This window comes from Psammomys obesus, unplaced genomic scaffold, assembly GCF_907164565.1.
Source record: "Psammomys obesus unplaced genomic scaffold, mPsaObe1.curated_primary_1811, whole genome shotgun sequence".
NCBI lineage: Eukaryota > Metazoa > Chordata > Mammalia > Rodentia > Muridae > Psammomys > Psammomys obesus.
This window is the reverse complement of record NW_026596085.1, coordinates 16,175,624-16,202,105: the sequence shown is the minus strand read 5'-3', so window position 1 is coordinate 16,202,105 and position 26,482 is coordinate 16,175,624. Positions and strand designations below refer to the sequence as shown.

At 51.8% G+C, this 26,482-nt stretch overlaps 1 protein-coding gene across 2 annotated transcripts in view; it reads right to left on the bottom strand.

Moving 5' to 3' along the window:
• Nucleotides 1-21,872, bottom strand: part of Scube1 (signal peptide, CUB domain and EGF like domain containing 1) — a 118,289-nt gene extending 96,417 nt beyond the window's left edge. For both annotated transcript variants that reach the window (XM_055627111.1, XM_055627112.1), the window contains exons 1-3: nt 21,724-21,872; nt 18,662-18,793; nt 1,169-1,297 (exon numbers count right to left, since the gene is read on the bottom strand). In XM_055627111.1, coding sequence (XP_055483086.1) covers nt 1,169-1,297; nt 18,662-18,793; nt 21,724-21,811 — 349 coding nt within the window. In that variant the 5' untranslated portion in view covers nt 21,812-21,872. The remainder of the gene's footprint in view (nt 1-1,168; nt 1,298-18,661; nt 18,794-21,723) is intronic.
• Between the last annotated feature and the right edge of the window lie 4,610 nt (nt 21,873-26,482).

Below are 26,482 nucleotides of genomic sequence, written 5' to 3'. Positions count from 1 at the left end.
AAGACCATGGGCTGAACTGTATTCCCTCAGAAAGACTCCAACCACTGTTACCTCTAAATGTGACTATATTTGGAGACAGTGATTTAGAGGGGTCATTTCATTTAAAACTAGAACTGTTGGGGTGGACTTACTCTAATATGACAGTTTATTCCAATATGACAAATGTCCTTAATTTGTTAATTAATGTGTGTGTGTATGTGTGTGTGTAGGTCAAGTTGTTCAGCTTGCAGGAATCAGTTCTCTCCTTCTAGCACATGAATCCTGAACTGAACTTGGGTCGTCAGGCTTGGTGACAGGTGCTCTTATGCACTAGAGTGGTTTAAATAATGTCCCCCTAGCCTTAGAGGCAGTGGCACACACCTTTAATCCCAGCACTAGGGAGGCAGAGGCTGGCAGATCTCTGTGAGTTCAAGGTCAGCCTGGTTTACGGAGTGATTTCCAGGATAGCCAAAGCTACCCAGAAAACCCATCCCCACTAAAAATGTCTCCATAGGCTCATGTATTTGAACACTTGGTTCCCAGTTGGCGGAGCTGTTTGGGGAGGTTATGGGAGGTCCAGCCTTGCTGCAGGGGCTGTGCCGCCGGCAGCAGGCTTTGAAAACTGATAGCCTGGCCCCACTTCCAGCTTGTTCCATCTGCTTTGTGTTTGTAATTGAAGATGTGGTCTCTCAGCTTCCTGCTCCTGCCTCCATGCTTCAGTGTCTGTTGCTGGCTGCCATGCCTCCCCGCTACGGTGCACTTTTATTCATCTGGGACTATAAGCCAAAAGAAACTCTGTCTCCTGTAAGCTGCCTTGGTCATGGTGTTTTGTCACCTACTGAGCCACCTCCCTGCTCCAGATGTCCTTGAAAGAAGAAGCAACTAGGACCCAGAGAGATACCACCAGATGCAGGCACGCACAAAGTGTACACACTGACATACACAAGAAGGCAGCCATCTGTGCCTGAGCTTGGTCCTCCAGCCTCTAGAACACCGAGGAAGAAGATGTCTGCCATGGAAGCTGCATGGTTTGGGGTATTTTGTTATGGCAACTTGGCAAACTACTGCAAGGAGCCAGAGGAAGATGCCTCTTTGCGCAGACACTACTCCCCCTCCCCCAACTCTGCACGCTAGGACTGAGAAACAGAAAGGCTGCACGCAGAGGGTGAGGCTCAGCCTCACCACTCACCCAGGCAGTTGTGTCCATCATGAGCCAGCATGAAGCCGTCAAAGCAGGTGCATCTGTAGTTCCCAGGGATGTTGATGCAGTCATGGACACAGCCTCCATTGTAGTAGTCATTCTCACACTCGTCGATGTCTGCAAAGGCAGAGATGTGAGAGACATCAGAATAAGAACCTGGGGTTCCCCCTCCCACCGCCACAAGCCACTGTGATGACTTATTAGGGAATGTGACGCGACCTGCAATCACCTGAGAAGAGAGTCTGAAGGAGGGATTGTCTGCATTGGGCTCACTTTCGGGCATGCCTGCAGGGCATTGTCTTAAGGGGGTTAATTGGTATGGTGAGACCCAGCCCACTGTGGGTAGTGTCATTCCCTAGGCAGAAGGTTCTGAGCTTGACAAATGAAGAAATAAGGCAGAGCACAAGCAAGCAAGCAAGCATCATACACTCATTTCTCTCTACTCTTGTCTGAGGGTATGATGTAACTAGCTGCTTCAAGTTACTGCCTTGACTTCCCCATACTGATGGACTATAGCCTGGAGTCGTAATCAGGAATAACACTTCCTTCCCCCCCCAAGTTATTTTTTTTTGTCAAGTTATTTTTTTTTCTTAATCACAACACCAGAAATGAAATTAGAACAGGGGATAACTCAACAGATATGCAATAAAGATCACTTAGGGGGAGTGAAGAGTTATTTGAAAAAGCTCTTGGCTTAGTAGCAAGGCTGACCACCAGTTTTCAGAAGAGTCACATTGTGTGTGCGTGTGTGTGTGAGAGAGAGAGACCTTCAGTTCCTGCCACAGTGAGGCAGGTAAGAGTCAAGCCTGGCTCTGGCCCCTTTAAGAGTCTGTCAACACTACCAACATATGGGGTACTTCTGCGTCCACAAAAACCAGCTCTTTTGAAGCAGGGAGACCAAGGAAAATAAACTCAGTACATCACTAAGAAGTGTCATCTCTGGAATGAAAGAATGTCCAGCCCTCCTCCCCCCCCCCCCCCCCCGCAGTAGTTGCCTTCCCTATGGCCCAAGGCCTGGCCTTCAGCTGCTCCAGCTTCCTTGTTATAACAAAGACTTCTGTCTCATAAACAATGGTCAATAGCTTTAGTAAAGGTCATTATTCCTGCTGTTTTAAGTCATTTTTCAACATTTCCCAGCAGGGGTCAAAGAGCAAGCCATGAGGAGCAAGCCAGTAAGCAGCACCCCTCCATGTCCTCTGCATCAGCTCCTGCCTCCAGGTTTCCACTTTGTTTGAGTTCCTGTCCTGACTTCCTTCAGTGATGGACTAAGGATGTGAAAAGTTTCCTTCCCAACTTGCTTTTGGTGATGATGCATCATTGCAACAGTAACCCTAACTAAGACAAGGACACAGCCCCAGTCCACTTGTATGGGGCACTGAAGGAACCTTGCATAGGGAGGCTAAATTTTTTAATTGAATTTTTTATATTAATTACAGTTTATTCACTTTGTATCCCAGCTGTAGTCCCCTCCCTCATTCCTTACCAATCCTACCCTTTCTCCCTCATCTCCTCTCATTCCCCTCCCCAAGTCCACTGATAGGGGAGGTCCTCCTCCCCTTCCATCTGACCCTAGCTTATCAGGTCTCGTCATCGTGGGAGGCTAAAATTTCGCCAAAGTCTACACACCTAGAAGGGGACACAAGCGGGATTCCAAGTAGTGAAATAGGACTTTGGAGTTTCAGGGAGCCGTAGCCCATCCTTGACCTCTCAGGCATGGTTTCTAGGCACAGGGTGAGCCTACCAGCCATGGTCCGGGGCCCTGGCACTTTTGCTAGGTCTTTGGCTATTCTACTTCCAAATACTCCCAGGGCTTAACGTCTCTTCGTTACACTGAGCCCAGCCTTCATGGATCTAGGATGACCTTTGTAGAGAGAGAGAGAGCTGAACACCATAGCTGAACTGTAAGTGATTCCCAAGACACAGAAGAAGCATTCCCTCCCCTCTCTGCCAGGATGGGGAGTTTGAGGTGAAGTTCTAGTGGAAGGTGGGAGGAGCCTGACCCTGAGCCTGGAGTGGGGCAGGGAAACCCTGGAGACCCACGCTCTCTCTCACCAGCTGGTGTGCAGGGGAGCCATGGCGCAGCCAACGCTGCTTAGGAATGCTAGTCTGGAAATCCACGCGCTCACTGAGCCACTCCTGACTCTTCTAGCAAGGGTTTAAGCATAGCACAGATGCCCCAGAGAGCAAAGGCAATAACCTGTGAAAAGGGCCGATGCATGAGCCCAGCCAGGCAGCCAGAAGGAGGGACAAATAAGGTAGGGGAGGGGTCCCCAAAGGTTTCAGAGTCAAGATGCTCTCTCAGTGCTTGGTAGCAGCCACCCGTGCTAGCTGGGGATCAGAACTGAGTCTGCAACATGGCTGAATCATCTTTAATCAGGACTTTAAATATACTAGTCATTTAAGTAACATTAAAGCAAGATGAAAGACTTTAGGTTTATGGAAAGTGTGCAGAGTGTTGTAACTACTGAGGGATACAGCTGCTTTCAGAGCCCTGCACACGTCACTCCAAACCTACACTCCTAAGACAATGTATCCCGGCTTTAATTCACCAAGCTGCCCATTGTGGGATTCCCAGGCAATGTTGTTTTCCTTCCACATCTCAGATACTAAGAGTGGCCTTTTCTTTTTTACTTTGTGTGTGTGTGTGTGTGTGTGTGTGTGTGTGTGTGTGTGTGTGCAGATATGTACATGTGTGTGAGTGAGCACTTACAGGACAGGGGGCAATGTCGACTTTCTTCCTCTATTGCTCTTCATCTTAGTTGTGGGGACAGGGTCTCTCAGGGAACCAGAGCTCACGAATTTGGGCAGATAGGCTGGATTCCCCAGTCAGCTCCAAGGATTCACTCGTCTCCACCCCACAACCCTGCTCCCCCAACATTACCCTTAAGTGCTGGAGTCACAGGCACAGGTCTCCCTGCCCCCCCCCAATCATTTATTTATTTATTTATTTATTTATTTATTTATTTATTTACTCACTTTACACCCTGATTGCAGCGCCCCTCCTCGCCTCCCAGGCCCATCTGCACACCCTCTCCCCACTCCCCTTCTTTTCAGAGAAGGGGAGGCCCCTCATGGGTACCAACCCGCCCTGGCACATCGAGTCACACAGCATGACAAAGCACATCTTCTCTCACTGAGGCAGCCCAGCGAGGGGGAAAGTATCCCAAGGCAGGCAACAGAGTCAGAGACAGCTCCCGCTCCAATTGTTAAGGGACCCACTTGATGACCAAGCTGCACATCTGCTACATATGTGTAGGAGGCCTAGGTCCAGCCCATGCATGCTCTTTGGTTGGTGGGTCAGTCTCTAAGTGTGGTTTTTCTTCATCTTTAACATGGCAACAGGCCTCCTTGCACGGCCAGCATGACCATCATCTCAACACCTCTCACCGAATGACCCACGATCCCACAAGAACTTTGTTCCCTCAACCTGGTGACCGGCCGGATCCCAGCAGAATCTGATTCAAGCAGCCTGTGCCATTTGGAACTGCTGTGGGTCCTTGGAACTCCCACGGCAGGTAGGAGATTTAAGAGTGGCTCAGACAAACTGAGGGAAAAAAAATTCTTTGTTGTATCTGGTGAAATAGCCATTCTCATGCTGCCCCTCAAAGAGCAGTAAGTCAAGCCTCCTCCCCCTGAAACAGGAGCCACTCGCTCCGGACCTCACTTTGGTCCTGTGGATAGCTGTCAAACTCAAGCTCAGAGAGGTTAGAGAAGTGTTCAAAGTCACAGTGGGTGACAGGACGGCTCACATCCTTCCTCCTACGTCACACTGCCTAGCACAGGCCCGGGGCAAAGTCCTCCATGCAAGGATTTCATCCTTAGCACATTTCTACTGTGTCCTGAGAAAGCGGTACTTAGCCAGCCAAGTACTGTGCCCCGTTCTGCCCTCTCACCTGTTCCTCCTCCATGCATACACGTGTGTGCACACCTTTCCATCTGCTCAACCACCAGGCAGTCAGCCACACACCCATTGAGCCAAACCCATCTTCCTCCTGCTAGCGAGGGGTCTATACACTCCAGGGCATAACTACTGACATTCCCACCCAGCCCTTCTCCCATTTATCTGACTATGCTGAAACAGGCTCACCTAGGCACCTACCCATTTACCCAGGCAAATACTCACCCATATTCAAATATCCATTCATTCATACATCCAACTATATATTTGGCCTTACACGGACCTCCAGTTAATTAAAAAGCATGCATCCAGACATCTGTTCACTCATGTCCATCAAATGCTGAACTACCCATCCATAGGTTCACTGATGCAAACACTCACCCTCCACACACACACTCACACACACACACACACACACACACACACACACACACACACACCCCACCTACCCATTCATCCTTATGTCCAACATGTGAACATTCACCCATCTCTCAATCCAAACTTTCCTTCACTAATTCACTCAAATGAAAACAACCCTGAGCTTCAGAAATGAAGTTTTAAGACAGAGAAAAACAATGAGATGGGCTGGGGACCTTGTTCAGTGATACAGTTGGTAATCCCAGGGCAAACACAAAAGGTGAGCCACAAACATAGCGAAGCTTCCTAGGTGACACCAAAGAAAGAAATACAATTTATTATAGGGCCGCCATGTCCATCACATGCGATTAAGCCACCTGAGCATCCCAGGTCTCCAAACCGGGGGACGTTCCTTGTCCTGACTAGGGATAAATCACCTTGATGGACCTGGCCTAATTTTAATCTATGCCCGTTGTCTGTGTCTAATGATTAAGAGTAACGTTTTTACTACCAGGATGATAAATAGTTTAAGATGTAATAAAGTGACTGTTGAACAGTCAATGAAACGATTTCTGGAGCCTTCCTCTCATTGGTTCCCCATAGGAAAGGCTGTAGTAGATGCCAGAGGGCTGGGGGGGGGAGGATCCTAGGGTTACAGATGCTCCCTGCAGTGGCTGGCTTCTTACGCGTGTCCAGAGATCTGAAGTCAGTCACCAGCTGGTGTGGCCAGTGCCTTTACCTATGGAACCATCTCCTAGTCCTCCACCTTATTCTCGGAGATAGGGTCTCACACTAAACCTGGAGCTCACTGATTCAGCTCAAATGCTGGTCAGCAAGTCCCAGGGATCCCCCTGTCTCCCTTTCCCCAGTTCTGGGATTCCAGGTACACACTTCTCTTACAGGCTTGGGTACCCAACTCAGCTCCTCCTGCTTGCCTGTGTACGGGTGCTGGGAATTGAACCCAGGTTCTCTGGAACAGCAGTCAGTGCTCTTAACCACTGAGCCATCTCTCCAGGGTCTAATTACAAATTTTTAATGATTAAATTTTTATTACATTTATTTCTTTTGTGTGTGTGTTGTTTTTTGAGACAGGGTTTCTCTGTGTTGCCTTGGCTGTCCTGGACTCATTTTGTAGACCAGGCTGGCCTTGAACTCACAGAGATCCACTTACCTCTGCCTCCCTGAATTACAGGCATGTGCCACTGTGCTCGGCATGATAAAATGTTTAATTTCATTTGTTTTGGTGTGTGTGTGTGTGGTTTACACACTTGCATGCATGCCCATGGAAGTCAGAGGACAACTTGATGGAGTCAGTGTTTTCCTTCCACCGTGAGCTCAGGTCATCAGGTTCGACAGCAATCACCCTCACTCTGTAAGCCATCTCACCCTCCCTTTTAACGAAAGCTTAGTTCCCAGGTAGAGGATAGTTTTCAACATCCAACAGAGCAGAACAAACAACACAGGAACCGTGCATTTTCCAATGGGCTTTTTCAAAGGTCACGAGGCCCTACTTTTCCTGTAATAAATGCCAGCGTGCACACCATCCCAAAGCTGTGGTCTTGTGCCACATCCAAAATGGATGGATTTTTTTTTTCCTCTCCATTTAATTTAAAATTGATTCTCACTGCCTTATATAATTTATACTTATTCCATGGTGTCTAGGTTCTAGAAGATTCTTTCAGATCGCCTTGTCATTTTATGCTAATACTGTTTTAGGATATATATATTTTTTCTCTTTTCTTTTTAAATCAAGGCTGACAGGAAAACCTCAAAAGCAAGGCTTTGAAAGCAACCGCACTTTCACTCTCAGAGGCCACTACTGACAAGGTCTCTCTTCCCCCTGATTGGCATTTTTCTAGACATTCCTCCCGAATGGGAAGCCCCAATGCTCGAACAAAGGCCCTGTCTCCGACTGGGTGCTAGCTTGTCCGTCCTTTGTCTGTGGCTTTAGGGAAACCATACACTCTTTAGATAGACATCCATTCTGGGAGAGATGTATGGCTTAGGAAGTTGAGTCCTTATTGATGAATAAATCTTAATCCGGTTTGTTGGCTAATTACGCTCTTGGGAAGGTAGTTTCTCCCTGCCTCGCAGGAAGGATTAAGTCCCCTGTCTCCGGTGGTGCGGGGTTAAGCTCCAGGTCTGTAATGACTGAGTAATGAGACCAGCTCTCTGAGGACCCCTGGCATCCATCGATCAGGTTTCCCTTCTACAGAGACAATGCCAGAAGTGGGCCCAGCAGTTAATTACGGGAGAGGTCAAAGGTCACGAAAAACCAACACCAATCTATATACTTTCTCATTCCTAACTGCCTACAATGTCCACGGCTCAGCCAGAGGGGGCCAGGATCTCCTACCCCACTCTGAGATCGGAGATAACCATGGGGTTGCAGTTACTTCGTGACCTCTTCCAGTACCCCATGTGGCTCCTGGCCGTCATGAAGTACATTTGTGCAGCTATCTGTGCCTGGAACAGCTTCCCCAGCCCAGGCTCCTAATCACCCTGGCTTGGGATTTGGGGTGTTGTTCCCTCCAAAGCTCAGCCTATCTCCCTTCTCCTGCACTGAGCCCCAGCTCCCCCATTTATAGACGCCATCTTTAAAGCTGTCAGACCACGGGGACTTGTGTCTAGTTCAGCTTGAGCCTCAGAAGCAGGCGGGATGGGTGCAGAGAGCACTGGATGAATGCTGAACAAATGATCAAGAACCTGGCTGTTGCCTCCACTGACTAGCCCCTTCGATGTGTGAGACAGCACAGGGCAGTCTGCGGGAGTATAGGATGACTCCGGGAGGTGGATGTCCACATCTTAACTTCATCCCAAGGGAAACGAGGAATACCAAGGCAAGTGGAGCCAGGAACTGAGCCAGGCCGCCCGACTTCAAAACTGATGCTGTTCCATTCACAAAAGGCCGAATGCTATGCAGTCCTATCCAGAAGGCACCTCCTGAACAGGCCGGCCCAGAGACAGAATGTGTACTAGTGGTGTCCAGAGGCCACGGGGGCGTGGGGTTGGGCTGCAGGTCTGCGGGTGGGGGTGGCGGCTAAGAAATGTAGAATTTCTAAACTGTGGTGATGAGCAACTGTGGATCCACTAAAAAGCGCTGGCTTGTAGACTTCGCATGGGTCAAATATGTGGTATGTGAACTGGAGCTCGACAAAGCGGTTTTGAAAACAAAGGGGAAGAGGGCTGGTGAGATAGCTCTTGACTTCCCAGAACCCACATTAAAACTGAAAGAAGAGAGCAGCCTCCGCTCTGTCTGCCCTCCACTGTGCACTGTGGCAGAGGCCCCCCAAGCATCATACAAACATACGATGATATACATATATGTATGTATGTATATATCAAACACATATAACTTAATTGAAGAGAAGCCAGTGTTATTGTTACGCTTATGCGCTGGATGAGCTGGCCTTTTGGCTTCTGCTTGGATTCGGGAGGACCAGGAGCGGGGGGTCACCTCCGTGTGTGCAGCGCTTTCTATTATGTTTGTCCTCCAAAGAGTATTTTTCCACAAGTCCCTGCTATGTAGCCCAGGCGGGCCTCCAAGCTTCATCTTCCTTCCCCTCCCAGTTTATTGGCATTTCAGGTGAGTACCAGCACATTTGGCTCAAGGATGCTCACTTTGAACCAGCCTCCACTGCCACCTGCTCAGCCTCGGTTGGGTTCATGGTAGGGTGTGGTCTCCAAAGATCAGAAGGGTGTCCCTTCCAAGCCACTAGGAAAAGGATGGGCAAATTATAGCAATTCTCCCTCAACAATACCCTAAACCCTTCCTTGGGACCTCATGGAACACTGGTTGAGGGGAACTGAGCCCCAGAAGGGTGGCAGTGAGGAGGGCATGGGGCTCAGACCGCCCTGTTACACCCTGGATCCCAGGAGCTATCAGCCATTCTCTCCTTCCTTTGGCAAGACGGAAGCAAGGCTACGACCTCAAAACTTTAGACTCTTCAGGGTCTCCAAACCCAGCCCCTGAAGCACACAGGTGCCAGCTCACAATCAGAGAGCTGGTCCATGTCCCCTGGATTGCACAGAGGTGTAACTTGGGGGGGGGGGGCAGCAGAGAAGGTCTTGAGCACTAAACTCAGCAGCAGGCCTGAGCTGATGGCTGCTTAGATCCGGGACCCCCAGCTCAGCCTTCTGTTCTTGCTGCAGCTGCTGTAGACAGGCAGCCTGAGGAGCCTGAGTGGACCTGACCTGGATGGAAGGGCTTCCCATCTTTCTCCCTAGATTCCTGTAGGGTGTTACCCCAGAAGTAACAGAGGAGATCACCCTCATGGCAATTGGCTAAACCTTCACGGTGGCCCGGGTAGAAAGGTCTCTCTCCACTTCCCTACTCCCAAGGCAAATGAGCTGCAAAGCCAAAACCTCAATACAAGCAGTCTAGCTTCGACTCAGCACCCTTAACCCTTCAAGGGCGGTCCCGTGTCTCCGTGAGCCAGCACTTCACAGCTCATGGTATTCACTGGGAATCAGGACACCCGTCTGCCTCCATTCTGTGTCTAGGCCAGGTTTCTTGCCCTCAACCTGGACCCTGGTCACACTTGCCCCATCAGGCTTCAGGGAGAAACTAACAGGACTCCAGTGAGGTCCAGGTGTGTCTGTGGGACTGGGATTGGGAAGGGACAGGTGGATGCGCTCCACTGATGGCCAATATCTCTAGGGTGGGGAGCTTCTCACAGTGGGGGCCCAAGGAGCCTGGGACCTCTGTCCCTCTCTGAACTTGGCAGTCAGCATGCTGAAGCCTGGAAGACCCACGAGGTTCGAAGGCCTGGTCTCCCTGGGTCCATTCTCTACATCCCTTCACAAGGAAGGGAGGCCTAGGCAGAAGGCAGAGGTCCTCTGAGGGAAGGGGTGTATTTTGGAAACCCTGGAAGGAATGGGAAAAGATCAACCCTGACAGCTGTTAGGAGCCAAGGTCTGAAGCCACAGGAAACCACTGTTGCTACAGTCCCAGTCCTCCTAGGGCTGCAGCCTGGGTCCATCTGGAAGACCCAGGCAGGGCAGCCTCCGGGACCCCCTGACCTTGCCCGTATACACAAGCCCCCGGCACTCTTTGTCTCAAGGCCTTTGGGGAAGGCTGATATCCATTTCAGTAGCGCTCAAAGGCCAACAAGCCCACAGTTTATTTTCTTAGAAATAATGGTTTTTTTCTGGTTAGCATTCCTGTGATGGAAACACAAATACAGCCACTGTAATAAGAAGCAGCCGAGGGGAGGGGAGGGAGGGGAGGCGAGGGCCTGCAGGCAGAGCTGGGAAGGCCTGCCACCTGGGGGGGGGGGTACAGGAGACCCAGGGGGTGGGAAGCCAGGTGGAAAGGAGCTTTAGAGGGAAGACCTCAACAGAGAGGCCTCCTTCATCACACCCTGGAACAGTGGTTCTCAACCTCCCTAATGCTGCCTTCCTCTAATACAGTCCCTCATTTTGTGGTGACCCCCCCAACCATAAAATTATTTTCGTGCTACTTCATAACTGTAATTTTGCTACTGTTTTAAATCATGATATCTGATATATGACCCCTGTGGGGTCATGCCCCACAGGTTGAGAGCCACTGCCCTAGAGACAGGCTCCCTCCCTCAACCTCTTCTCAAGTGCAAACTCCTAGGCAGGTGTCACTGTTCCCATTGTCAAGGGAGGCAGACTGAGGAAACCAGGGCGTGGGTTGACCCATTCCTTGCAGATTTTCTCCTTCTATCCACTGTCCCAAGAGCTGAAGGCATCAGAGACCTGCTTCTGCTCCACTCTCCTAGCCTGGCTTGGATGACGTCTCCTCCAAGAACAGTATCCATCCCCTGATTCTCCCCCACCACATGCACGGCTAGATGCCCACTCTCTCTTCTACACCCTCCCCCCCCACTGAGTCCTGCCTCTGGTTGACTGCTGCTTTCTAACTCATTTCGTCTTTCCCAACTTCCTGCCAACTAGTGAGGTCGTGAACAGGAAACATACCTGGGCCCCGCTTTAAGCCTAACGTTAGCAAGAAGACCCTTGGCTAACACTCTGGACATTCTGGGCCAGATCCTACATTTTATGGGAACTTGCCTTCAGTACAAACCCATCAATTGCATAAGGTTTTCATTCTCCCTGCTACAGATGGTCATGGGCCCCGGCAACTCTCCAAGCGGTTTAAATTGCCGTTGACTGGGACCAGTCACCAGCAACCCTGCCTTTGCTGATACATTTGTTGTTGTTGTTGTTGGTGGTGGTTTATGTTTTGTTTTCCTTTTAAGATTGGTTTTTTATTTCATGTGTATGAGTGTTTTCCTTGCATGTGTGTATGTGCACCAAATGTGTGACGGCTGCTCACAGGGGTCAGAAGAGGGTGTTGTATCCCCTGGAACTGGAGTTACGGAAGATTGTGAGCCAACATGTGGTTGCTGAGAACCAAATCTGGGTCCTCTGCGAGATCAACAGGTGTTCTTGACCACGGAGCCATTTCTTCAGCTCCTGTCCGGACTCCTGCTGGTTAATTTTAACTGGTGTCGTTGCCACAGCCTACGGTTGCCTGGGAAGAGTCTCAGTGAGGGCTGGTCTAGATGGGGTTGACCTGCGGGCAAGTCGGCCGGAGACTTGTCCCAGATGTTAACTGATGTGGGAAGACCCTGCCCACCGTGGGAGGCACCATTCCCTAGTTCGGGGGCCCCCGACTGTGGGTTTGCTCATCACTAAGCAAGCAGGCACCATGGGTGTGTTTGTCTCTCTGTTCTTAAGTGTGGATGTGACATGACTAGCTGAGTTTCTGCCTTAACTTCCCCACAATGCTGGACTGTACCCAGGAACTGTGAGCTAAAACCTTACACCCTTCCCCTCCTATGTTGCTTTTCATCAGTGTGTGATGAAAATGTTGTCCGGGAACCGAAATGGAATGAGAACACCACTTAATTGCTACCTGGGACTAGGTAACTGGCAGCTTGAAGTCTCGTCAGATTCCTCTTGCCTGGCTGGCCTGCTGGATCCCAGCTTTCATCTTAAGCAGCACACACATTAGTGCGTGTAATTGCATGTTTTTTAGACTTAGGAGGAGGAGAATTCTCCCTTGCTAGCTCCCCATCCCCAGCCTTTCCTGGCCTCCCCTGCCCCAAGCAAAAATCTACCTGGAGTTCCAATAAAGTGTGCTATAATCACAATGGAAATGACTTAATAAGACCTTGGTCATTATCCGTTATGAAGGCCAATTGGTTTTAGTTTAGGTTTTTTTTTTTTTCCCCTTAATGATAAACTAAAAGAATCGCTGGGTGTGTTATTAAAGAGTTTGGTTAAAACCCTTTAATGACATGCTCTGTAATCTACCTAACTTTAGTGATTGACAAGTATACCCTGAGGTTATAAAATCCAGGAAGTGATTATTTACATTCATTACATACATGCTAATTTTGCAATCTCTGATGGTTGTCATTTTTTTTTCTTTTTACACACATACCCCAAAAGGAAAATAGTAATATATTTAATATACTGTGGCCAAAACAAAAATCTCATTCCCCCCCCCCAAGAGCTTTAATTACAGCATTTTGAAAAGGGCCTGAGTTGAAACTTGCAAGAGGAATAAACCACTTGAATGAATGGTCTGAAAATTAAGTACACATAGAAAGGCGATGTGCGCTGTGGGTTCAGACTAAACAGCCATTAGTGGGGGGGGGGGTCTTGGTTATTTAAACAGGCCATTTGAGGGTGGTTTGCTCCTTGTTTGAGGCCTGGTCCTGATTATGAACGAGAGCTTTTAATTAAGATTAGTAAGACCCAATTCAAGCTATAATTTGGTCCTTTTCCTTAGCAAATGTCTATGAAAACAAGGCGATTAGGGTTAAATGAGTTGAAGCATTTAAGGGGGATGAGTTGCCCCTCCTGGCCCCAGCCTGCCCCTCTGGCAAAATGAACACAAACAGGCCTGGTTAATTCGGAACAGGGGGCTGGCTGGTGCAGGGCTGGCCCCCATGGCCTCCAAAAGGCCTGTGCCGGAAGGGCCCCAGGAGACTTGGATGCGCCAGTTTAGCTAAGGGAAGAGGGACTGAGAGGCAGAGTGTACAAAGGTCCCAGGGAGTTTGGAGAAAATAAATAAAGGTAGCCGGGGTGAGATTAAGGAGGGAAGGATTAAAAAATAAAAAAATAAAAGCAGTAGCTCAAAGTGTTTGGGCAGAAACCTGGGGTGCACTCAAAGGGAGGGGCTCCCATTGATTCCATGGATGATGTGGCCCTAGCGGGTTACAGTCATAAACCTGTCTCCAGAGAACAGCCTCCTCTATCAGGACACAGCTAGGAAACCCTCTCCCCACAGCCTTCAAACTGTTGAGTCCCCATGGCCGATGACTGGAGCCTGCCTCTGCCCAAACTCCCGGATCACTGGGCTGATGACTAAGCTCCCCAGACCCAGTTTCCCCAGATGAACCCTATCACTGGTCCATGCCAGTCAGAGGCCTCAGTTGCCTCATCTTCGAGTCTTCCTAGTGTGCAATGCTCAGGGAGGGCTTTCCCGAAGTTCCCTGGTCCAGCCTCACAGGAGTGGCGTGGGACACCACAGCCCAGGGCAACTGAGATGGGAACACACCTGTTTGGGAGTCAGGGAAAGCTTCTGGAAGGAGGTGATCCTGGGGTGACAGCTGCAGCCCTTTGAGGTGGGCCCAGGAGGAGCCCAGGAACACACAGGGCTTACAATGGAGATGAGAATGGGTCTGGAAGGGGCCACCAGGAGGAGCAATCATCTACCTAGGAGCCTCCCAGGTTCCCTGAGATGCATCTTCCCTGGGTGCCACCCTAAGAGGCCTCTTCCAACTCTCTGCACCCACGAGTTCACTTCCACCAGGACACAAGTCACAGAGAAAACTCCTCTGCCTCATCAGAACCTTATCATCATCATCGGCCCAAGGCAGCCCCATCTGTCCTCAGCAAGCCCCTTGTCACAGAGTCGCTGTGTCAGCCCACAGAAAGCCCTCTGCCAGCATTAATACATCAGCAGGATGAGATGATAATTAAACAAAAACGGACACTCAGGGTCATATGCATCTCATCACCATTGCCACCATCAGCACCATAATCACTGTCTCCATTGTCAACATCATAACCATCTCATCACTAACACCCCCATCATCAGTATCACCATCACCATCAGACTAGCATCATTAATACCATCATTACCCTCACCTTCACCATCACCATCACCACCACCCTCACCAATGTCATCTTCATTACCATCACCATAACCTTCATCTAAATCAACACCGCCATATTTTCCAGGCGGTTGTGGCACAAGCCTTTAATCACAGCACTCGGGAGGCAGAGGCAGAGGCAGGCAGATCTCTCTGAGTTCAAGGCCAGCTGGTTGACAGAGCAAATTCCAGGACAGCCAGGAAACCCTGTCTCATAAAAACCCAGTATATATGTACATGTATATACATGCATAGACATCACCCTGTCTACCATTATCAATATCACCAATATTCATCATCAATATCACTACGAACAACAGCATCACCCTTGGTAGAGCATGTATGCAGCTCAGTAGTGCAGCATTTTTTAATGTGGCTTGTGCAAGGCCCTAGGTTTGGTTCTCAGCACTGCAAAAAGATAAAAATAAAAATAAAAATCACCACCTCATCATCACCTGATAGTCCTTCTACCATCCCCACAGCAACAGCAGCTAATGCCTGTTAACAGCAGCTAATACCACATTCTGCTATGTACTAGGTTATGCTATGATGCTTTAAATGCATCGACGCTTTAAACCCTTGCCTTCTACAGAGCAGCTGCTAGAATGGTGCTCATTGAACAGACAGAGGTCGAGTGACTTGCCCAGATACACAGGCTGCATGTGAATCCCAGCAATCTGGCTCAGCGTCTATTCTTTAATGATTGCTCAGTTGAACAAGGACCATTCAGAACATGACAGACAGCAGTGGCCACAGCAGACACACAGCAATGGGCCCACCACACCTGGGCTCTCCTCCCAATCCTGGCAAGGCCCTTCTCTCTCAGGTCTCCCGTGGACCATGTAAACCAGGAAATGAACATCTGGGTGGTCTCTGAGCTCCCCGAGGCCACCCTGAATGTGGCCTGTCAGCCCCTCCAGATGTGTCTACAGTCTTCTGGGGGTAGCCATCTTAGGGAATCTGATGGCTCCTGTGCTAATAGTCCAGCAGGCTGTGCAGTGCCAACCACTGCCTGTGTGTGTGTCTCCAGGAGTCAAGGCACCTAAGACAAGGAGGCTGGGTCCACCCAGGCCACAGGCCAGCCAGCATTCTCTGTGCGTTAAGATTGTCACTGATAAACAACTTCAGCCGATAGGTGCCACCATGGGCATGGTTCAAGGTACCATGAGCACCTCCTGCAAGATGTGTGGCACTGAAGGACTTTGCCGTTGACAATCCCCTCTGCAGCTACTCTGACGGCACATGGTGGCGGTAACACACTCACCCATGTGTTAGAATCATGGGAGCTAGGCAAGGCAGGCAGCTTCACACACTGGTCCGGTCTTCAAGATGAGTGGGGAACAGTTAGGGCTCACAGAGACAACTGAGATTTGCTGAGGGTAAATCAGTGCCCTGTGCTCATGACAGACAGAGGTGCGCTGCAACCAAGGCTCCTGGCAGAGCCAGGATAAACAGAGCCAGGCTGTTCCCTGCTCCCTTCTCACATGTCACAGGGTTAAGATGTCACCATCACAGAAAAGACCCTCCTGGCAATTCCCACAATCCCCACTTCCCACCACTCTCCATTCACTGGGGTCTTACAAATTGCTCATCTGAACTCCAGTCTGAGCTGGGGAGGGGGCTCAGACTATGCCTATTCCACAGGCCCTGTCTGTCCCCAGAGCTGCGAGCAGAATGACAGACTTTGTAAGTGAGGTACTCCCAAGTTCCTGGGGGCTCGAGAGAGATGGCCCTGACACCCAGTCCTCAGTAAACAAGGTCAGGGGGAGCAAGACATGACATTAGAAGCCAGAGGCAGAAAAGCAATGATGGGGGCAGCTGAGAGGCTTCTGGGAGCATAATGGAAACTTAATGCAGGTGTGTGTGTGTGTGTGTGTGTGTGTGTGTGTGTGTGTGTGTGTTCCCATAAGGTATTCCAGCTTCCTTCTGGGGCAGAGGTGGGCAAAAGGTTCACAGAGCCAGGCTTTTGGGCTCAGTTGTAGAGAATTACCTCACTCACAGGGAGCCCTGGGTTTGATTCCTAGCATTCTATCAAACAGGTTTGGTGTTACACACCTATAATCATCTCTAATCACAGAGAGAGGCGCAGCTTCCTTAGTTCAAGATCAGCCTCAACTACACAACAAGTTCAAGAGCAGCCTGGATTACATGAGATTCTTTCTCAAAGTGAACTAAATAGGTCTCAATCCCAGGACTCCAAGAGTATATGAAGTTTAAGCTGAGCTCTGAAGGGCTTCAGAGAAACAGGTAGGAGATGATGTGAGCTGAGGGCAGGGACAGCAGGAGCTGGGCTTTGAGGACAGGCTAGCTCAGTAGCTTCAGCTCAAAGGGTTGGGCCTACCATGGCCCTCCCTTGCTGGAACACTGGGTCTCAAGGACAACGAGAGGGTCACAAGTTATACACATGCCTTCAGTGGCTGCCTGGACCACTGAGCTACCTGCCCTCAAGACCCTGCCAGCAACCAGGCCAGACCAATCCATCCAGCTTCTTGCACATGACCTGCTCTCTCTACCTGCTGCCTGGCCACTTCCCAGCGGTCTGTGGGTCACACCAGCTTCCCCTCGCAGCTCTGGGGGACCGAGGTGCTGACACTAAGCAGGACCCAGGGAGATGCCATCGGCTCGGTTCTCAGTCTGTAGAAGCTGACTGAAAGCAGTGGGTCAGTGATGACAACATTCCCAGGGGCGCTGGGCAGCTGTAAGGCTGCAACTCTGTAGAGCCTGGTCGGAAGGGGCAGAACCTCATCCTGTTTTCCTGCTACTCTTGCCCAGTGCAACCCCACACTGAAAACTGAACATGAGAGTTGCTGAGGGAGGATCAGGAAACCTGGGTTTTAGTTCTGTCTGCATCGCCATAAAACTTGGAAACCCTGTAATCAATGCTTGCCTTAGTTGATTTTCCTCTGTACATTGAGGGTTGGGTGGAAATGTTACAGGTACATGGATCAGGAAGAACAGCTTTTAGACCCCAATAGCCAACCTCTGACCAACTCACATGGGGTCAAAATGACCATGAGACCTTTATGGGTAATATCTCACCTGACTCAGGCTCCTGCCTCTCAATACCACAGAGGTTTTACTTTTCTCTGTTGCAGAAGCAGGTTTTCTTTCATTTTCCTGAGAAAGGATCTAATGATCTAGCCCAGGCTAATCTCAAACCCACTGGGCATAGCCCAAGATGCCCTACCCCTTGACTTAAACGTTTTGTTCTATTTTATTTATTCTTTTGCTTTTTTTGTTTGTTTTGTTTTTTTAAGACAGGGTTTCTCTGTGTAGCCTTGGCTGTCCTGGACTTGCTTTGTAGAACAGGCTGGACTTGAACTCACAGAGATCAACCTGTCTCTGCCTCCCAGAGTCCTGGGTTTAGAGACATGCGCTACTTAGCCCAGCATTTTTTGCTTTTTCAGGGCAGGGTTGCTCTGTGTAGCTCCGGATGTCCTAGAACTTGATTTTGTAGGCCAGGCTGGCCTCGAACCCAGAGATCTGCCTGTCTCAGCTTCCTGAGTGCTGGGATTAAAGGCGTGTACCAGTATGTCTGCCCTGGGGAATGGGTTTCTACTTCTGAACCCATTCATCAACTCAGCACCCTGGATGCAGGGAGGAGAGGCTGGACAGACAGATGAGTGGCTCGAATCACAAACTATCTAAGCTTTAGAAAGAGGAGAGCCAGCTGAGCCAGCCTCACAGCCCGCTCTGGGCAGGTCCTCTGCAGAAACTGCAGGCTATACAGGGTGGTTTGGAGGCTGAAGTTAAGGACCCAAAGAACAAGTCAACCTGGGTTTTTACTGGTTCAGTATGTAGTTCAGGGCTGGACATGCAAATGGTTATTCGATCTTGATTTCTTCAAGAAGAAGGGGGATAGCATTTAGATGAAAGTCAGGCACCCCACATTTTTATCTTTTACCCCCAGGGAAGCAGCTGTGTCTCCTGGAAGCCTGGAGGCCTCTGGGTAGCACAAGACTGACAGAAGCCTGAGTTTTCTATGACCACAGTGCTGGGCTGCAGGATCAGCCCGCTGGTATGCCACAGGGCAGGCCTCGGCCACCTCCCTCTGGCCCTGGCTTGGTGGGGAGGGCTGAGGGAACTCACCTTCACACTGCCTCCCTTCCCCCTTGTAGCCGGGCTTGCAGAGACATTTGTAAGACTTGGGTGTGTTCTGGCAGATGGCATCTATGTGGCAGTCATCTGTGCCCTCTGAGCACTCATCCACGTCCACAGCTCCTGTGGGGGGAGGGGAAACTGCAGGTGAAGCTTGCCAGGAAGACATCTGAGACCTTGCCGGAAGTTCATGCCTCCATCCTACCACTCGGGTAATGAACATTAACAGTCACATGGCAGTTTGGTGTAACAAGGGGCAATTGGTAGCATCCTTGAGGCAGCTTCTCTGTGCCAGGCACACGTCACTACACATCTGGTCTTTATTTTCATAACAGCCCCATTGGGTATGGTCATTATCCTCTCTCAAGATATGGAGAAACTGAAGGCTAGGAACACCAGAAAGAAAAACCTCTTTGTGGATCTTGGTTTCCCCACAGGCATTGCTCCAACCCTCCACGCTCCTCATTCCAAAAGAGTTCTAGGAAGAACTTTAGTCCAGTTCCTCTGGGTTGCAGATGAGGAAACTAAGGCAGAATGGTGTCCAAGTATCGAGCAGAGGCCATTCCCAAGGAGGCTGCAGGTCACCTGGATGTGAGACCCCAAGATGGTGGAACCTAGGATCCAATCCAGAGTAAGAACCATAGACCTGCCTTTCCCTCTGCTAACCCAGGCCCCTGCCTCAGAAAGCCAGTTCTTACAGCTCAGCTTCTAGATCCCAGCACCATCCAGGCTCAGAGGGCTCTGGTGTGCACCCTGCCTCCTGTTTGAAGCCATGGCTGCATGATGAAAAAGGCCCTCTCCACACACACCTGTTCTCTCTCTTCCTGCCCCCTCAGTCGGTTGCTCCATCTGAGTTTACTCAGGGAACAGCCGGAACTTTAGGTTTAGATGGGGGAATCTGAGGCCAGTGATACATGACACAGGACTAGACTCCATCATGGAACCAGCTCGTCTGGGCGTCACCCTCCTTCTAGCTGGCTGTGACCACCACGCAGATGGACAGGCAGAAGGACTCAGGTGAGGAGACAAGGGACTCTCAGCAGCTGCCCTGAGGCCAGTCCCCCTGGGAGGCTCCAAATGTCCCTGTCTCCTCATCCATCTGGCCTCACCCTACACTTCATGGTACCCAGTAATGTCCGCTTTGAATTCATCCTCTGGCTGGACACTGGGCTCTCACTCTGTGCCCCACCCCACCCCACCCCAGACTTCCTCACTTCCAGCTCCAAGCTATCACCAGCTCACCAGAGGGGAGAGAGGCTTTGGAAAGAAACACAGCAGATCTTCCCCTGCAGACACGTGCACACGCAAAACACCGACACACAAACAAGTGTGCGGTCCACCTATCGCTACAGCTGCCCAAAGGCCTTAGGCAAGAGCTAAGAGGCAGGCAGTGGAGTAGGACAGAGTACACGCCAAGGCCAGCTGGGAGGTTGGGAGGGAGGGGCTCTCTGGGGAGCTGGCTACAGAAGGACCACTACTTCAAGGGCAGGACACCAGAGAGAGGGCCTGACCACATGGGGCACCACTAAGAGAGAATCATCTTCCCCCTTCCCATGAGTTAGGTCATAAGACTGAGGGACAGAAAGTTTCCTGGCGGGGAGGGGGGTTGTCTGAGGTCCTACCTAGGTAGGCAGGATGGACACACAGAAGTTGGGAAGGGGTGGTTGGGAAGGCTGTCTGCCTTTCAAATCATAAACTTGGCCTGGGGACAGGGAGTCTGGCTGAGCCAGGCTGCAGATCCCTCGCAACCCTCAGATACAGGCTGCTCACTCCAGCCCTGGGCTTCTGAGATCAAACGCTGGGGTTCTATAGTTAGCAGGCTTCCAAAGAGATAAAGAGGAGGCAGAGGCAGATAGACACCAGGAGCGACAGAGAGGAAGGGAGAGGCACACGGGACAGTCCCACAAAGGTGAAGGAGCCCAAAGCCTAAGGGAAATGCTCAGTGACATGGCTAGTGCCCTCAGCTAGAGCCAGATTCTGGAATAGGGGCATGGAAGAAAACTCGGCACCCGTGGTGAGGTGGCACGGACCAGCATAAACTCCCCGGCTCGGGATCTGCTGTGGAACTCTCACAATCAGACCCCACTCCTGAGACTCGGTGGAGCGAGTGCAAGGCAGGACCCTTCCCACCCTCTCCAAGGAGAGCAAGGAACAGTGCACTGGAGATGTGAAAAGAGGCTCCGCGTGCAGGCTCTGCCTGGCAGCTCCTTCCAGGAAACTCCGATCACGAAGAGACACCCCCACCTAGCAGTTCCTTCTGCCCCCGACCAAAGGCTGGCTTCCTCCTGTGCCTCCTGCCCCCTCCCTCCCATGTCTTCCACAGGCAAGTCCTAGTTTGTTCTGCTATTCGTGTTCCCATCCACCTCCTTCCCTGCGTCTGTCCGTCTCTTCTCCCCCTCCGGTCTGACAGTCCATCTGTCCATCTCTTCCCAGACATCTCCATCCTTCCTCTCCCTCGGTCCCCTCCCTCGGCGCCGCCCCTCCGAATCCTCCCGTCTCTCTGTCTGGTGTCCATCTGTCTCCTCCTCTCCGTCCTTTGATGTGCCTCTCTCCTTCCCGCTGTCCACTGCCTCCTCGCTCCCCTCCCTTGCCTCCTCTCCCCTCTTCCCTCCCGCGGCTGTCTTTCTCAGGGCTTCTTCCTGGGCCCTTTTGTCTGTTCCCTCTGCGCCTCGGCTCCTGTCCGTCTGTCCCTCCATCTCCCCGTCTCCCCTCCATTCTCAGCGCGTCCTTCCTGGTCACCTCCGGGTATCTCCTATGCAGCAGTTGCGGAGTCCTCGGCCCTGGGGGAGAGCCGCTTTCGGCTCGGGGGGTCCCCGCCGGTCTCTGTACGCATGCCGGGCCCCGCAGGCGGCCGTCGCGCTTCCTTTCTTTCTCCGGCCTCCCGCTTCCCCTCCCGGGGCCTCAGCCCACCCCGCCCCCGCCGGCCCCGGGCGCCCCGGGAGCTCGCAGAAGTTACTTTGCAAGGAGGCAGGACCCGGCACGGGGCGGCCTCCGACGGCGCGGAGTGGTAAGGATCCCCGCGCTCCCGCAGCCCCCCGGGTCCCCGCGCTTACCTGGGAGCCCGCTGCCCACCACCAGCCGCCCGCGCGCTCCCAGAACGAGCAGCACGCACAAGTGCCAGCGCGCGGCCGCCGCGCCCATGCTCGCCGCGGGCCGCGCCGGGTGCGGGCGTGCGGGGTGCGGGACGCACGGAGCGGTTGCTCCGCGAGCGCTCCCGTCTGCAGCGAGCTCGGCTACCGCTCGGGCTCCGGAGACACCCAGCCGGCGCGCAGGACTAGCTGACAGCCGCGCGCTCATTGGCCCGCGGCCTCGGGGGGCGGAGCTCCGCGGGAGGCCGTCCAGTGGGCGGCGGGTGGCGTGGCCTGCGGGCGTCTGGGCCCGCCCCCTTCCCCGGGGCGGGCGGCAGGTGGGGGGTGGGAGCTGGGGTCGCCGTGCAGGGTGTCACCCGGGCCCGGGCTGGTACTGGGCTTCAGTTCCCCACTCCCGCTCTGTGCCCTGGGTCACCGAGGTCCGGGATGGCTGTTCCTCCGGAGCAGCACCCTCAGCCCCGCGCACACCCGATCGGGGGAGTAGAGGTGAAGAAAGGCCGGGAGGCACCCAGGGGCGGTGAAGGCGATGCTTAGCGCACGCAGCCGATCCCTAAGCATTTCTTGAGCCCCCTACAGGGTGTCAAGCTGCCCGGGGAGCTGCAAACTAGCCGGCGTGGAAAACTCTCGAAGTCAGTTTTAGAATTTACACACAAAACCAAAGGAACATGGTCAGAGGAGTGTTTGTCTTGAACACTCGCTCGCGTCGCGCCTAGAACCGTGCTCTAGGGGAGTGGACGCGGCGCGACCTGGCCGGGTTGAGTGGCCTCACTGTCCCCAGGCGCTTGTTGCTCCGGTCCTCGGGTGACAGGCCCGGCGGGTCGGGTAGCCGCTGCAGCGTAGCGTCGCGGTCACCCTGGCCCAGATCCTCCCCCATCCCGGGGTCTACACCTGACCCCTCGGCCTTGGGGCCTGGCGGGCACTCAATGGCCGCTCTCAGCTCGGGAGGCAGGACGCTGAAGAAGTTTAACAAACCCCAAGTCCCATCTCCTTGACAACCACCAATAAGAACTCCTGTTTTCTCCTGCTCTCCAGACTCAAAGACTTTTTTTCTCTTTTTGTCCACTCTGCCTGTGCGCTGTTGCGCCCAGCGGCTCCCCTCCACGCCGGCTCTCTTCCTCCCTGCCCCCAACGCACACTTCTGCAGCCACCTCCAAGGCCCCAGAAGGCTAAATTCAAGTGTCTCAGCGCCTGCTGCCAGCCAGACTTCCCGTGGGCTTACGGCAGTGGGTTGGAGGCTGAGGCAAGGGAGCCATGCCCACGGTATGCAGAAAGGATTAGGGAGGAAGAAGCGGGACCCTGGCCTCTATTGCATCCTCATCTCCTACCCTGCTACACGGCACGCCTTTTCTTTCCCTGGTTGCTCCGGGCCATGTAGTTCAATTCGGGAGACATTGTTACCTTGGCTCATTTTGGCTTCTCTCAGCTGTACAGCTCTGGGATTTTTTTTTTTTTTTCCTGTCTGTGCAAACATCTATTTTGTGAGAAGTGTTTTCAAGGGGGTTTCTCAGCACAATGTTTTTTTCACATGTCTTCCTCAGGGGCTTCCATTCCCACTCAGGTGTCCCTAAACTCGGTAGCAGCCATGAGACAGTCCAGGTTCCATCTCTCAACATTAAGGTGGATGGAGACTGGGAATGGCTTGGGGTTCCCAACAGTCTCCAGGGACCCCCACTAATATGAAAATTTTATTTGCAGTAATCTCTACCTCAGTAACCATGAAGGCCAAGTTTGCCGATGGCCTAACACGCCTCAAGTGTGCAAAAATAAGTGGCCCCCTCTAGGAGACCATGGCACATGTGAGCGTGCAGAATCCAGGGGGATGGGGAGGTAATGGGGGAATGTGTCTCTAAGTTCCTGACCAAGGAGATGGTTTATAGGGTGGGTTAGGCAGGGGGCCGGCACTCTGACGCCAGGACTAAGGACGTCTTGACACACCTCCGTGCTGAGCTGAGGGAGTGGAGGGCATTGGTTTGGGAAGCAGACTGGGTCATGCCCAAGTCACCCATGTGTGCTCTTCGTGTCATCCCGGGCACCTGTGCCCTCCTCTGAGGTCCTCTCTAGACCAACCACAGGCAAGGCAGCCTGTCAGGCGGGGAGCCTCTTGTGTCCTGAGCCCAATGTCACACTGCCAGGCCAGCCTCTGTTCCTTCCTGCCCCATAAACTGGGGTGCAAGACCTCCTTCAGGCTCAGAAAACGAAAGTCTCCGCTCTCATCCCCAGTTTCCCGTTTTCACCCAAAATGGGATTTCGAGGGCCTTGTCTGTGACCGCAGTTCCCAAAGGGAGCTGAAGCCATTATTATCAAGTGACTGTGCAGGAATGAATGAATGAATGAATGAATGAATGAATGAATGAATGAGTAAGTGAACAAATGGTCACAGAAATGAGACAGAACCCAGCTGCGAACTCCTATTGCTCCATTGAGGTGACTTGGCTGCGCCAGGTCCTTGATCATGAAGCCAGCTGTTGTCTGTCCTAAACAGTCCACTTTCTGTGCCCCGTGGGGAAGCTAGGCTGGTCAGCAGAACCCCAAATCTGAAGTGCCCAGAGCTGACTCCCAGGGACTTGGGGCTCTTTGGCTCCCTCTGGTGACAGTTCTCAATGGTGTTTGCCTGACAGGAGGCAAGGAATTAGCCAGCTGCCCTCTTCCTTATAGGCATGTCCCTGTGTCCCAACCTCGCCTCTTAATGGCAGGAAAGTCGTGGCCAGGGCTCAGATCACAATCTCAGGGCTGACCAGCCCGGTAACGGTGTCCCCATCATGGAGGCCTCGGCAGCCTGGATTCCTCAGCCTGAGCCAGCTCTTAGAGTTGCTGGGAGGATAAAAGCGGGCAAGCATGACCTGGGACCTCTCTGAACCTCAGTCTTTTCAGTAACAGAAGAGTGATGCGGGTGCTTTCTTGGGAGGATTAAGTGAGATGCTGACCCCAAAGCCCTCAAAAAGCACGGCATGTAGAGGTTTTCCTGCGCCTGTTAGTAAAAATACTCCTGCTGGTCTGAATGGTAGCAAAGCCACCCGTTATAAATACCTTATTTCGGACTTTTGTTTTTCTATCTTGTTTTTTTCTTTCAAGACAGGGTTTCTCCGTGTAGCCTTGGCTGTCCTGGACTCTCTTTGTAGACCAGGCTGGCCTCGAACTCACAGAGGTCTACCTGCCCCTGCTTTCTAGTTTGGACATTTTCAATCAGGAAGGGTTCTCTGGGTTAGCTGTGAAAGCTCTTTGGGATGCAGAGTTCTCTGCGACCCTGAAATGTCATTACACAGATCACATGCCTCTGCGTGGATAACCTTCAGGACTTTTGCACTTTTTTTTCTCCCTAAGAAAAAGAAAATCACCTAATTCCTCCTGCTGCTCTATGTGACCCTTTGTTCTTCCATGCTAGCCTTCCTGAATTTCCATGTGAGGTCCCGGGTCATACCAGTTCTTTTCTTGGGCTGGGCTGTCAGGTGAAGTCTCAGTCTTCAGGCACCTGTGATACAGACTCTGAGATGTCCCAGAATTGTGACCCAGTGTCTTTTTCCCCTCCCACCTAGGATAACTATAGATAACATTTGTTGGGCATCCCTGGGTACCTGATGTGTTCCTGGGACATCAGTGAATCCTGCCATCTACTCCCAGGATGCAGAAATTGCTGCCATCCCCACTGGACACTTGAGAAAATGGATCTGAGGCTGCCTGTCCAGGATCACAGAGCTAGCAAATGTCAGAGGTGGGATTTGAACCTGGTTCTTTACAGCTTGTTCATAAAACACAGAAATCAAAGGGCAGAGAGGCACCATGGCACTATTCACTGTAAGGCTTCGGGGTTTTCTGGTTTTGTCCCAATATTGACAAGAGGGATTTTCATATGGTGCCTAAATCATAGCACTGTGCAAACAATCTACCTGCCTGACTTAGGTCTCATCCAGTTTTACCATTCTGCCCCTTTCTTTCCCCAAACTGTTGAAATATTTGGAACCATCCCTGCCACTCTTGGGAGGCAGAGGAGACAGGATGATACCCAAAGGGCTTCTCAGAAACCCCTAAGTGGAGGGGACCAGCGTTCATCATGGCACTTGGGGGGCAGGGGTACAGAGCCTGTGCGGGGGCACTCATGAACCTGACTTATGGCTTTAGGTTCATGGACAGACAGGAGGACAGGAGAGCTGAAATCACAACCCAGAGAAAGCCCAGCCTGGGCTCATCCGACATCTGGAGAAACTGAGACCCAGCCCTACTAATCCCTATTCACTAGTCATGTCCACACATCTCAGAATATCAGACTACACACACACACACACACACACACACACACACACACACACACACACACTGAACGAGACTGCACCCATGGCCTCTCCTCTCCCTCCTTTGACCACTGGCTTTCTGGCGGGGATGCCCAGGATCACACCTGCCAGGCACTTGAAGCCAAGACTGCCCTGCTCAGCCACTGCTCATAGTGGGGGACCTGTCCACAAAGCCCTCCCTTTGCATGCCAACCCGTGGCCACCCAGCCAGATGGGTTCTCTGCATCTGCAGGTGTGCTTGAGACCCTCCAAGGCCCAGTGACCCAGCCTATCACAGGGACGCCCTGGTCTCTTTGCTGATAGCCAGAAATAACTGTCGTGGGCAGTTATTTATTTATTTATTTATTTATTTTTTAAGTATCCTTGTTTGTTGTTTCTCGTTCATATTGTATTTACCCAGACCCCAAATTCCATGATTTCTCCAAGCACCTAAGGGA